Raw genomic sequence first — 13,826 nt, forward strand, 5'->3', positions numbered from 1 at the left:
TGAACTACAGCATTAGGGCCCTAAAGACAACTTCTAAATTGATACCTAGGTACGCATAGCACCCTATTTGACTAATATCTACCTAGGTAGGCCATATTCCGCGCTAAAAAAAGCCTAATAGTGCTATAAGAATAGGTACAGGTGGGTGCTCTAATGACTCTAGTGACTTCCAATGGTATTATGCTAGGGAGTGAACCCCTAAAGAAAAGGAGTAGAATGCGACAATACAATGAGGCGTGGCGTTAAAATTGGCGAGATACATGTACCTTCCTAAGGGGATTTGCTGGAAGTGATGCCAAGAAACTTAGGAAAGTCGGAGGGGCAACTTGCAGCTGCCAGTACCTAGGTAGGTTACCTAATCCTATGGTCCCGCAACCTTGAAGGCACTAGCAACCTACCTACGTAGCTGCCTCAATCACTTACATAGATATTTACGAACAACACTTTTACGAGATAGGAACAATCTACTTGATTCTCGACGTGATAAAGGGATCGTGTTCTCTTAATCCCCAGGACACCAGCATATTACCGAAATACAAAAGCCATTCGACGATCTTAAATTTTAACTTGGCCGTTCCTCTCCCCCGCGATCTGAGCGTTACCCAAATAACGTAAACGACTCCGAAACATCCATTCGATTTTCTATCTAACAAAAATTAAGCAAGATGGCGGACGTTGATATGACAGATGCCCCTAGTGGATCTACTTCCGCTGTTGCTAAGAAGGAACGTAAAGGCGGTGATGCCGACACCAAGAACGATGCCAAGAAACGCTTCGAAGTCAAGAAGGTATGATCAGATCCGAACATTCGTCACCGACGACTTACCTATGCTAATATATGAGGTGTAGTGGAATGCTGTGGCCCTATGGGCTTGGGACATAGTTGTCGACAATTGCGCTATATGCCGAAACCACATCATGGACCTCTGTATCGAATGCCAGGCCAACCAAGCGTCTGCTGCGAGTGAGGAGTGTACTGTGGCGTGGGGTATTTGCAACGTAAGCTATTCCTATTCTTTCCTATCTCATTACCTCGCTAACTAACAAATATGTAGCATGCATTCCATTTCCACTGTATCTCACGATGGCTTAAAGCCCGACAAGTTTGCCCGCTAGACAACCGAGACTGGGAATTCCAAAAGTACGGTCGTTAGGATAGAAGATTACATCCACTTGGGAGCAGGAGCATACGCATATGGACAACACCAACGATTGCACCGTACCTATATCGTCGACATCATAGCCTCGAGATCGGGAACCACTTTACGTCACATACTCGAGGTTTGGGTGGTATTCGTGGTAGGGTGACAGGCTAGAGTAGGTTACTCATTATTCGGACTACATATTCTTTTCGCAGTTTTCATCTGCCTATTCCCATAAAATCCATAGCTACGCCCCCAAGATACGAATAAACGAATCCTTATTTCGTAAACAATTTCCCATCGATGACTATATTCTGTTGCGTACTCGTAATTGCTGGCTGGCCACCAACGGGTAGCCATTTAACAGGATGTTGCTTGAAGAAAGGCCATGGAGGAACGATTAGGAGGAAGGTAAGCGCTGTACCACCGAGACCGATTTTAAGTGCCAAAACGATATCTTGTAGGAAGAAGCCGACGAAGAAGGAAATTCCCTATTTAATATGATTAGTTAGCAATTTTCCGGGTAGAAGAGAGAAGGAATAAAGAGTTTTATACCCCGACGATTGATAGAACAACAGTTGCTAAGATCTCGGCCAACTTCTGACCTTCAAAGTCCTGTAAACGTGTCAATAGTGTCATTCGTCAAGTAAGCTATAGATTTGGTAAGGAATCACGGACAATTTGACCATCCACAGCATCTCTCACTTGTTCCAAGAGTTGATCCGCCATATTCAGTATTTCGAATGACTCGTTTATTGGTTGGGAAGGATCTAGGTACGGCGTATCGTGAGGTGATTGTAATCTTGAATTTGAAGATGGTGTAACTATTTTGAAGCTGTATTATTCGAGAAGGCCTATCTGTCAAGAAGTACCCTGTTGCGGCTATTCAGTCGACGTGGTACCCCGTAGATGGTATCCAATCAGGTAATAGCTGGGATAGCACTAAATTTGAATCGCGCACAAGGGGCATTCAGGTGTGTGAGTACGTACCCAGGTACTTAAAAATGTAAGCATGAGCCTCATTTATCTTTGTTCCTCTAACCGGCAAGCCACATGAACACCTAACCTCGGAAGTATCATCAACATCATACGAGCGCTAATCACGGCTTTCACAGCAAATACCTTTTTTTTAAGGTCACTTTGTGGTCTGTTTTCTTGTTTGACTTAGAAGACATAGTTTGCTAATGCATCAGTAAAAATCTAGGGGTATTGAGTTTATCTGTTAAATGGAATCATGATCTACTCGCTCCCAATTTGCCAATTTAGGCTTCCGACCTTCCACCCTTAATACCTAGGATGTATATTAGATATACTTAAGCTGACTCATACTTTATCTTGATACAAAAGATGCTAGTAACCTTCTGAAATGCATGTGAATCCTCTACCGTTACCTAGCTAAGTACCTCATACTATCGCACAAAGGAAGCAATCAAAGCCTATTAAGATTGCAGTTGAGAGAGAGAAGAAAAGAGACAAATAATGTTGCTGCAGTTTAACATTGTAAAAGGGGTACGTACTAAAGTACCTAGATGAAAGTGGGGGTTGTGGATCCTTGGGTCGAGATTTCCTGCAGGAATTTTCGCCTCTTAACGTCGATTACCTACTATTTGGTTGGTTGGCTAGACCCGTCAATAGCCTAATAATTTTTTTCTTAGCGTAGGGCCAGAGCTTGGACGAATCATGAAAAATTTAGTTACTTCTGATCTGACTTTCTATCTTTTCTTTCAACTTTTTATCACATCCCTACTTTTTACACGAAAACATCAAACCGTTCTTTATAGGTCGTAGGAAAATCTAAATCAGTCTGCTTCTTCTAATAAGTGACTACTTGATCGTTTAGACATATCGCCTCAAACGAGTCTACTCTTCAATTTTCAATTCAGAACGTCCTCATATATACAACCTCCTTCACCATCATTTGTCGATCCAGACGCCGATCGCGACGAACACAACAACAACAATCCTTTCTACACGATAAATCGATAGTTATCCAGCAAGCTCCGACTGGATGTGAAGCTGCGCAAAGTCGATAAACACTTCCAGTAAACGCCATTTACCGACATCTCTGAGGAGCTTACGAGCTGCGCTATTTCTTTTAGCACGTCGAGCTCTTCACTGCGGTATATACCGCCACCCTTTTACAAACCACCAAATTGGCGGGCCTCAACTCTTACCAGTTCACATCCCCCCGACCGCTCCTCGGCCCTCTTTGCTGGGTCTACGGCGGCGTCAACAAGAAACCACCGTAACTTGACCGACGCTAATACGATTTTGACGCAATTACCTTCTCATTCACGATTCCGCGTGTACTTTACTTTAGACCCAGGGAATCCGATTACGGCATTCCTTTAATACTGGCTCCCATATTACACCAGGTCTACTTTTTGCAGTCGGCGTGCTGCCACGCCTGCTGCAAAATACTGATGCTGCTAGGCTGAGTGCGTCTCGCAGTATGCACGCCTTCCCATAAGTGTTTCGCGGAAGGCTTTTTTTATTTAGAGCGTTGCATTCGGAATAATTGGACCGTATTGAGGTTCACTGCACCAGCATCTTGGGGATTATCAAATTCAGGGCAATCAGCTTATTCGGGTATTACTACGGATTTATAGACGAGAGTAGCATCTTTACAAAATGTCTGACCACGACGAGACCACCGCTGGTTCGGGTTATAACACCCCGGTCCCCGAATTGGACGATCACCGTCATCAACTCTCAACACAGAGACCTGACCGCCCTCGACGTGGTACCGTTGATACGATATTTGGATCCCGTCAGCATTTACAACCGACTGGTCCTTATTCGCCCTCCGATGTACGAGTGCGAGATTTTGAGGAGGCGATAGTCGATGATGAGGATGGAAATGCGTCTCCAATGGCATCCCGAAGCCGTAGGCCTACGTTCGAGTCGACGAACGAACAGCATCGTGCTGTTTCTCCCCCGAACTCTGTCAAGGCTTTTGCTGAAGCCCGCCGTCGTGAACGTGCTATGTCGACAGTAGATGTTCGGAACCCAAGGCAGGAGGAAGGCGACGCTCTTCATCGCACTTATTCCTCCAGAAGCCAAGCTAGTCATACTAGCCAACGCTCTGGACGAAGCAGGCCGGATACGTTCATCGCCGATGATGGAGCTAGTATGGCAACGAACAAGACCGCTGAGGAAGATGTGTGTTTTCCCATGCAAGAAGAACATCGCCGGGACCAACTGCACATCGATTTCGACTACTTGGAGGAATTTATCGCATCGGAATATACCGCACGGACGCGAAGGGAAAGTGCCGCTGGTGAGGGAGGTATTAGAGTATTCCCTATGCTGAGGCCCGATTCGGTGATATCAGAGCCTACTCCCATGATCACAGTCGACGGTGATTTTGTCAACGTTCCGTCTGGCTCTTCCGAGGTCGACCCTGAGAAGTCGTTGCAGCTAGAAGATGCAGAAGAGGCACGGGAGGCGGGCCACAAGCCAATTGATAAAGAGGCTCATCGAGATAGCAACCGATTTGGTTTCTTTTCCTCTGCAGAACCGGATACCATTGATGCTTCTACGCTCGGAAGTCTTTTCTTATCCGATGGGGAGCTACGTCGTCTCTTCACACTTCCTCCCGATCAGCCAGATGGTGTCTGGTGGTTGAATGTCAATCGCCCCACCGAAGAGGAAGTCCGTGTCCTATGCAAAGCCTTTGGAGTTCACCCCTTGACGGCGGAAGATATTACAACTCAAGAGGCCCGTGAGAAGATTGAAATCTTCCCATCATATTACTTTGCCTCTTTCCGATCTTTCAACGTCATCGAAGACCAAGAATGTCCTGACTACGAACCTTACAACATTTACGTAGTTGTCTTCCGTGAGGGCACTCTTAGCTTCAGCTTTTCTCCCAATAGGCATGCTTCTCAGGTCCGAAAGAGAATCTCTAGTCTCAAAGATTACGTATCTTTGAGTAGCGACTGGATTTGCTATGCTTTGATGTAAGTTTGGATCTCAATTCAAACATTTTTCCACAAATAAATGCTAACAAAATATCCAGCGATAATATCGTCGATTCATTCGCTCCCGCCCTTCATCGGGTTGAACAGCTTACGGAGGGCATCGAGGATCAAGTCTTTGTCGCCCGTCCTGATGATATGCATAGATTCCTACGTAGGTTAGGTGCTGTGCGCAAGAGTACACTTGCCCTCATGCGTGGATTAGGGGGTAAGGCCGATATCCTGAAGGGTTTTACAAAGCGCTGCAACGAGGACTACAAAGTCACACCGCGCATGGATATAGGCATGTATCTTGGTGATATCCAAGATCACGTCGTGACCATGATGACCAACCTGACCCATTTCGAAAAGATCTTGTCTCGCGCCCACAGCAATTACCTTGCACAACTCACAATTGATAGTATCATGCAAGGGACCCAAACCAATCAGGGTCTAAGCAAGATCACCTTCTTGGCCAGCATTATCGTTCCACTCAATGTGGTTACAGGTTTGTTTGGTATGAATGTCAAAGTCCCTTTTATGGACGTTGATAATACCAACGCATTCTTCACCATATTGGGATGCCTCATGGGTTTTTGCACTCTGTGTCTCATCATCGCGCGGAAGATGAAGCTTATATAGTGTACGGCACGTCAACCACGTCGGTATTGACAAGGTGCACTTGAAGAGGTATCTGAGTTGGAGTTCGTCTTTCCTGACATACTTGTACTTCTCACATTGTACAAAGTAGTTAGGTGGCATTGGTCAGAGTGATGACTCAGCAGGGCAACATGGTCCAGTAATCTCGTATATAGCTATCGTCGGACCTTAATAGGAGGAATATCATATGGTGGATTCGGAATGCTTCATATACCTATCATAGCATAGCTCAGCGATTATCATCAATGTGAAATTTCTTAATTTCTATACCACAGGAGATCATTTCCCTACGAACCCAGCCTGTGATGCATTTCGACACTGTCGTGCAACGGTTTCCAAGACCTGTGTACTCAAACGCAAAAGCACGCATGACTAAAAACATCAGGAACATGAATTCCCAGTATAGGGGCCTGTAATGAACGCAAGAAAGGGGTTGCGAAATATTTAATATGTTCAAATGCCCTTTTCCCTCAAGACTCCGTCCCTTCTATCTCGCCAACTTCAATTGTAGAACTCCATAAAGCAGCCTAAACGGGTATCTATTCGTATGTTTTCGAGGAACCTTTCCTCCTTACCCATTTGCCGTTGAATATTCAAACCGCCCCAACTTGTGATCCAATATCTCAAGGTAGGCTCATAGTATCAATACATCATACGCACAGCGTCTTCTGCAACTGGATGATTCGTTGTTGTACCTTTATTCTCTGTTCCTTCATCACCTCTCTAAACGCCGTAACTAACATAAGTACAGCTAAAGGTGGTGAACCGGGAATATCGAACTCTTGTGATGAAGTATGGCTCGATAGAAACGAATCCACGGCATTGTGTTGGTTCTCAATCATGTTTGAGCATAATTGCGCGGTTGAAACGAGTTGGATATCGTTTGGCGTCGTCATGTTGGATGCTTGGGATTCCAGTCTGTTGAGCACTGCTTCGTAAATGTTGAAGAGTAATGTATGGCAGACGATGACGAGATGGCAGATAACCCTTCTGGGAGGATCATAGTTCGATTGGCTAGTGGGGCTGTATGACCTTTGTTGTGGCCCGAAATATGAATTTCCTTCATAGAGGTCCATTGAAGATGGTGTAGAAACGGAGGAGGCAAATTTAGGTGTATGTGGGGTAACGTTGATTTTGAAATAATTTATAATATTGAGTAGTTCGTCCGAAGCAGAAGAGATGTGATGTAGTGTTTCGCTGAATTTTTGGAATGATGGTCTGGAACTCGAATAGGGGGTTCGATCGTATTGTAAACGAGACAGGCGCATACTTAGTTGCGAAAGTCGCATGATGACAATTTCCGGTGCATTCTCTTCGAGTGTCATTTTGGGGTGGCCTTCGTCAGGCCTCTCATGATTGTCTGGCGGCTGAGTGGCATTGAGATTGTGACTGAGTCCATGGAGCTGCCCCAACAAGTTGGTCGATGCTAACTGTAGTGCTGCATCGCTAGTAGAAATTTTCCCATCATCTTGCTTAACAGAATGCCAGGAAATGGAGTCTATGAAGGGATCAGACAAGCCAGTGACAGAATTGATTTGAGGAGTATTAAGGGCGTCCCAGTTAAAAGCTGGCAGGTTCGGATCATCATCACTCCAAGTTAATCGGGTATCATCCCAATTCAAAGACTCTGGGCTGTCCCATGTGTATGAAGGTACCTCTATGGGTACATTTTCCATCGGGATTTCTTTTAAATTTGGTTGCATGTTTGCCCTAGCCTCCTCATTACTGTGAATGTCGCTATGAGTATTGCTAATTCCGGATTGGGATTTGACCGTTCGGTGATGGGATAGCTTTGGATTCGGTGATGTTGCAGGTGTCTTTACTGGGGAATTAAGGTGTGCAGTAATCTTGGAAGGAATGCTTTCTTCGATCCATCCGTATATGCTTGGCCGGCCTTTTGGTAGGCACGAGCTATATACACATTGTACACGTTTGGAATGGCACCTATTACACGTCCCAGTCTTACTATTTCCGGATCGTGTACATCGAAGCTTTTGTTTATGGCAACGGTCGCACTTCAAATATCAATGATTAGTAACTACTTTTTTGAATGGTAGTTCTCTGGCCTGAAAATCGTATGTACTTGGGTAGATTTCAGGGGCAATCTATCATAATATGAAATGAATTAGGGCTTCTAATAAAAAGCTGTGACATACTGATTGACGCATTGGTGTCGTTGCTGCCATTGTGCTCGGAGTTAAAGTTGTCGTTTTCTGTAACACCGATATGATTAAGAAAAGGGGTGTCACGTGATATATAAGGGAGAAATCGAATTGACCTAGAGAAAAACTATATGATAATTTCGACTCAAAAAGGCCAAAAGGGGTTTTATGTGAAACATTAGAATATGTTAGATATAATAATGTTGGTGTTGGATCCTCACTTTCGACGCAATATTACATGACGAGGGTTTATGGACTTTACTTGGACCTAAGCCATACGCGCGCTTTCGGATATAGTTTACTTTTTATTTCAAAGAGGTTCCAACATCATCTCTAGTGCCAAGACTTATAAGTCCAACGGTTCATTTCCGTGTTGTCTCACGAACCCAACATGCTAGGATTGATGAAGACATGACTGCATATGTAAGTTCAAGGCGCTGATATAACTCGCAGCAAAGTTTCTACGTTAATCTCTGAGTTGTAAGTGTAGAAAAAGGTCTTACTATACCTTATTTCCTTTGACAGATGAGGTTATACACTTACGCGGCCTTGTTGTTGGACTTGGTCTACTCTAATGAGTTCAATTAAGGTAACATGCCTATATTTGCACACTGGATTCCTTCAGGATGTTTCCTTCTCGTTTTGTAAATTTGGGCATGGAGATTGCCCCCCTCTTAACCTTTACAATAGGGATCTTTAATGATTCGTGCCGAATTTTCGTCTTGCCTTCGCCTTTACTCAAAGATAGGCAAGTATAGTCGGCAGATCGTTACTTGGTCTGCTAGGTAAGACTCTTTATCGATGATCTTTCCCTTCAAAACCCGGATTTGGGATCTTCCTAGATATCAAAAGTCTGCGAATGGGTTTATCTTTTCGATAGAACCTACCACGTTTTCTTACAAAAGTACGATACAGAATCATCTCGAGGAATGGTAACATTTTAGACACATGTGGACTAGCGTAAATACGATTATAAGGTGGGTTACTTTAGATTGGCATGCTGTGCCGCTTCATGCCTCGTAATTATTGGATCACTACGACTGTTGGCTGTATCGCTTCGGACCGCACATGCAACGTCGTAGGGAATAAAAAGTTATGGAAAGCTTAATTATATAGTCAGCCTCTGGCGTATGTGCGTTTATTCACCATCAAGCATAAAAGTGGTGATCCCCTCAAATTCCGTCTCCTAAAAGCTACGGGAGTAGCCTAAGTAGCTTAAGTAATGTAGGAATCTTACCCGGCTGATATATATATATATATACATAACATTAAGTACTAACAATAAGCAGCCCACCAATCCTAGCACTTCCTGAAAAATTCCACCCCGTTGTGATGATACAAATAAGACTGTTCGGGACCGGAAGAGGGTCTCAGTCCTCGCTAAGCTGTATGAATCCCTGGAGTCTAAGGATCCTTACCATCTAGGTATGGTGAATATCGGATTTTAACTCATGTCCGAAGCGTGCTGACACTGGAGTTGCTTTAGACATCATTGAGAATTCTAACATGCATGCTGTTTTGACCTTAGTATCTAATGGGTCGTATCCTTAATAACGAACTCGGCCGAGGGGTTTCTTTTCTTATTCGGGCGCTGCTTCTACCGACCGGTCCGATGGTCAAGGTTACCTACTTGATGTAACATATCTAATGTTGGTAGTCTAAATGAAATGACCAGGGTTATGAGATTAGAGCTGTTGCTTGGGTTTAGAAGCCTTTATGCTAGGGTACCTAGGTACACACTTGGACAGCCTCTCACTAAATTATGGGAGCATGACGCTAAGCCCTACGCGCTTTTTAGTGCGTGTAATGGCTAAACTAGCGAACCCCGCTCGTTAAATCAGTAGCGCCAATAGCGCCCGAGTTCCTCTATAACTTCAGGTGGGTATAGCGCCCTATCGCGAACAAATTTCCTACAGCCATAACGGATTGAATATCTAAATACGTCTATACATTGCTTTTATAAATGCACTCGATTTAACTCATCAATAAGTTTGCTAGACTTTGCAGCGTAGGTTCACACTCGATTAGCAGGTGTTGATTTAGGGCAGCTACCTAGTAAGGGCAGTTAGTTTGGTTCCAAAATGGACAATATTACGGGTCAATTCGCTATATCATCGGGCATGGATATGCGCTGTAATGCCCTATACTTACAGTGAGAATTAGCGTATCTAGAGCGTACCGTCCGCTGTAATTTGGCGGGCACTTATAGGCCGGTAGCGCATACGTTCCGGGAGGCATCGAAGTGTGGAATGCAATCGCAGCCCGTAGTCCGAGCGAGATTTTGTAAAATATAACTGGTTACGAGGTGAATATTATTAAATTTTAAACGTTGGAATTAATCTAGAACCCACTGGGTGTAATAGACTTCTGGAACTCGGAAGGAAACCGGAGTAAGAAGCAACTATTACGGTAGCTTCGGCATTATCCACAGCAGAATCAGTTCTCTTAGTCTTAATGACCAAAGATAAATACAAAACATAAGATATCATGATTAATATTTATGCCTTACTCGAAAATATTCCCTACAACTACCAAGATTAAAAAAGGTTGTACGCTAAATAAAAGGAAATGAATTTAGTTCTAATCGCTTGAGATTAGTAGTACTTAAATATCAAGCATGAGAATGTTCTCGGAGTCAAACCCATCTACTACGTATACGAAATCCGCCGTTGCCTTCAGACTTTTAGTTCGAGACATCATAATACAGAGTGTCGAATGATGGTGATGAAGTACGATGTGGATCACGCCGACTCCCCATGCTTATCGGAGTGAACGGCTCCATTTTCCACTTTATTTCCTTTCGTTCTTAGATCTTGCCAACCCATACCCCATAGTACGATAATGCATGCGGCGGCTACTCCAGCAACTAAATAAAACACTCGGTCGATACTGACAACGTAGGCAATAAGGACCCCAGGGAGATCATCACCCTGCACAATGGCACGAAATCCAGTAGCCCCTGCACTGATGACTGCCGCCGCATCGGTGTGTGGTGCATTGTCTTGTAGCTGAAACTTTAAACTAGAGTTGAAAATCACATTACACACAACCAAGACGATAGCTGGACCTAGTGACTGGGCGAAGATGACGAGGACCATACCGGTGGCAAGTTCCTCTTCTCCAACGGCGGCTTGGATCGATATGATAGCCTTCGTAGGTGATTAATGTTAGCTGCTTTGTGTGATCTAAACAGTATGCTTATCGACGTACCAGTTGCATGCTGAGTCCTACTACAGCTATTGGAATGATAAAACCAATCTTCTGCACTAGAACCTAGTAAGCGACTTTTCCATTTGGTATTGACGTACTAGAAGTCTCAGAACTCACACATAACTCCAGAGAGACCAGCCATTAAAAGCTGCGGTACAATTGTAGGCAAAAGATATACGCCACTTAACATAGCTGTCACATTGTTGATAGCCTGGAAGTAAATGGGAAGAAAGAACGTTGCACCATAAACAGCCGAAATCATGAAAGCTTGGTAGAGCGCCGATGCCCATACCACTGTCTGTTTGAGCATTGAGTGCGGGAGCAGCGCATCATCTCCTTTGTATCAATTCCAAAGGAGCCATACGATAAAAGTCGCACCAGGTCCACAGAATAGTCCTATGACAGTAGAAGACCTCCATGGGTATTGATTCCCTCCATATTGAAGAGCAAGTAAGAGTTGAAGTATGGAAGGCGCAAAGAGAGCGAATCAAATAAGGTCTAGGTAATGGTGTAATCTCAATAAAACCACTAAAGCCTTCGGTTTTGGTATTTGTTCGGGAATCCGCACTAGAAGTATGACCAGTGCAGTAAAAGCTCCAACCGGTAAGTTAACATAGAAGCCTAGCGCCTACGTCAGATTACCACTCATACTAACGAATGAATGGGCTTGAAAAGCACTAACACCACCTCCCACGAGAGGTCCTGCTACAAGACCAAACTGCATCACTATGGTAACGATTGGGTGAGCATGGAGACACCTGACGTGACTTAGAAGAAAACTTACAACCCATAGTCAGACCGATGAGTGCTAATTCTACACGTTAGTGATTATCGAATTCTTACATGTTCTAATGTCTGGGCAAGCCCCTAGGCGGGTTCACTTACCAGGGCGCTTCTCGAGAGGCGCGCAGCTCGAAATGATGGTTATGGCACCGTTTGTGATACCAGCTGCACCGAATCCAGCAACGGCGCGTCCGACTATCAACATATCGGATGAGACGGCGGCGCCGTATAAAATGGAACCGATCTCGAATATCGCGAAGAACGACAAAAGGGACCACTTTATGACCACTTTAGTAAAGAGACTGGCTATGGTCCATATCCCAGTGTGCGTTGTTAATACGAACCTTGGTGTTGAAGTGCGTATATACTTTTCCTGTGAGCGGTTGTGGAGCGGCACTGTAACGGCTCTTAGAACAACATCTCTTAATGGAATGATGGAATCCACAAACCTGCCAAACTGATATGCACTGGCATCCCACCTAACGTCTAGAAGCGAATTAAAAGTGTCGGTAATACGTGGGATTGCCTTGATGTCGGCGAGTTAGCCAAAAGCTGTGCGAAAAGTCTCGACGAAGAGATTACTAACAGTGCTAACGACCATCGTATCCAAAAGCATTAGGAAGCAGGCAAGTGCCACGCTCGCGACAATCGAAGTTAGTTTGATGCCGGTTACATATTCGTTTGCGTTCTCGTGGTGATTATCTGACTTGCTTAAGTCCTCCTTGGAACCCGTCGGTGGCGTCTTCTTTGATGGTAGCACCTCAACATTGCGCTCGATCGATGAGGTGTGAGAGATAGGTATTAAATCCGACATTCTCGTGGCCTTTCTCGCACTGCTGTATATTCGCCTTGGACATTTGTGCCAGGAGTGTAGAAGGAGAGCCTACCTACTTCGTAGAAATAAATGGTACAAAAGCTAGCTAAGTTCATTTGATGTAGCCCTTGCTTGATATCTAGGTTGGCTCAAGCCGGACCTGTAAGGGGCGTCTCAAACAATGATAAAATTAGCTAATAAACACATGGCGTAGACTTCCTTTGACAGTATTATGCCGCCGTACGATACTGTGTTACTAAGACCTCCGAGCTTATCCCATAGTCTGATTAGACAGTAAATCTCATGCTGATCGCACGGCTGATACTTCTTACTGCCATCCACCCTCCAAGTCTGTATGGGTTCTTTTGCTCTTTTCTTTCTGCTGAGGAGCGTCAGGCAGACCTTGGAACCAACACAGATGTGTAGCACTAGGTATCATCAGTGGAATAATGGATTGAAATATCTGCAAACCTTAGGAAGGATACTACAGTGTACCTTTCATGTAGTTCGCCCCTCGCTCCTAGGATAGGGTTGGACAAGGAGTGGGGCCGGGAGTGCAGGTAGCCGAAAGGGAAAGGTGACGAGACAATAGTTAGCTTCTAGTCAAGCGCAAAGGAACTCTCTTGTCTAAGAAAACGTGTAAGCTCCAAGGTACTCATCATTGTAAGGTATCTCGAGTCTCGGTGCTGGTCGTTCTACTTCTAAACCTTCACTCTCACTAGCCAGATGAATAGAGAATAGGCACGACAAGTTCCACCCGGCGCTTGGTGGTATATGTGGGGGGAGAACACAGTTGGCACCATCTATAGATTTGGATATTTCATGAGATAATAAAATGTACAATAGCGATCTTAACGAGCAGGTGGGTTACGATTTGAGAATTTTCAAGTTCGAAGCCGTGGGTAAAAGGAGATTGCTAAATAGACCAACGCCAGCCACTAGTTTATGAGTACAAATTTGCCAATGCACCTAGAGTCCTATTAGATGGTCACATTTAAAGCTGACAACATCACCCGTAACCTGTGTGAGAACCTGGGGAAGCCGTAATGGGCTGTTAGTATTTCAGCATCAGCAATATCCCCCTCCATCCGTGCGC

At 44.5% G+C, this 13,826-nt stretch overlaps 5 protein-coding genes across 5 annotated transcripts; 2 read left to right on the forward strand and 3 right to left on the reverse strand.

Moving 5' to 3' along the window:
* Positions 1-665: 665 nt before the first annotated feature.
* F4822DRAFT_433047 (RING/U-box) lies at positions 666-1,154 on the forward strand (the record flags this gene model as incomplete). The annotated part of the gene is made up of 3 exons (XM_051461766.1): positions 666-788; positions 850-999; positions 1,056-1,154. 3 exons carry the CDS (start codon positions 666-668, stop codon positions 1,152-1,154), a joined length of 372 nt encoding a protein of 123 aa, XP_051310277.1.
* Positions 1,155-1,420: 266 nt separating this feature from the next.
* Positions 1,421-1,871, reverse strand: F4822DRAFT_433048 (SPC12-domain-containing protein; the record flags this gene model as incomplete). The annotated part of the gene is made up of 3 exons (XM_051461767.1): positions 1,421-1,633; positions 1,698-1,757; positions 1,821-1,871. 3 exons carry the CDS (start codon positions 1,869-1,871, stop codon positions 1,421-1,423), a joined length of 324 nt encoding a protein of 107 aa, XP_051310278.1.
* A 1,902-nt stretch (positions 1,872-3,773) lies between these two features.
* On the forward strand, positions 3,774-5,743 carry F4822DRAFT_433049 (cora-like Mg2+ transporter; the record flags this gene model as incomplete). Its single annotated transcript, XM_051461768.1, has 2 exons — positions 3,774-5,104; positions 5,164-5,743. The coding sequence occupies 2 exons, from the start codon at positions 3,774-3,776 to the stop codon at positions 5,741-5,743; spliced, it is 1,911 nt and encodes a 636-aa protein (XP_051310279.1).
* Positions 5,744-6,411: 668 nt separating this feature from the next.
* On the reverse strand, positions 6,412-7,464 carry F4822DRAFT_445909 (uncharacterized protein; the record flags this gene model as incomplete). The annotated part of the gene is made up of 1 exon (XM_051463445.1): positions 6,412-7,464. One exon carries the CDS (start codon positions 7,462-7,464, stop codon positions 6,412-6,414), a length of 1,053 nt encoding a protein of 350 aa, XP_051310280.1.
* Positions 7,465-10,664: 3,200 nt separating this feature from the next.
* Positions 10,665-12,730, reverse strand: F4822DRAFT_438442 (MFS general substrate transporter; the record flags this gene model as incomplete). The annotated part of the gene is made up of 10 exons (XM_051462520.1): positions 10,665-11,072; positions 11,134-11,189; positions 11,251-11,431; positions 11,660-11,754; positions 11,785-11,859; positions 11,918-11,941; positions 12,019-12,193; positions 12,261-12,312; positions 12,366-12,442; positions 12,503-12,730. The coding sequence occupies 10 exons, from the start codon at positions 12,728-12,730 to the stop codon at positions 10,665-10,667; spliced, it is 1,371 nt and encodes a 456-aa protein (XP_051310281.1).
* Positions 12,731-13,826: the final 1,096 nt, after the last annotated feature.

The sequence above is a fragment of the Hypoxylon trugodes genome, assembly GCF_022578975.1.
Source record: "Hypoxylon trugodes strain CBS 135444 unplaced genomic scaffold F4822scaffold_9, whole genome shotgun sequence".
Taxonomy (NCBI): Eukaryota; Fungi; Ascomycota; class Sordariomycetes; order Xylariales; family Hypoxylaceae; genus Hypoxylon; species Hypoxylon trugodes.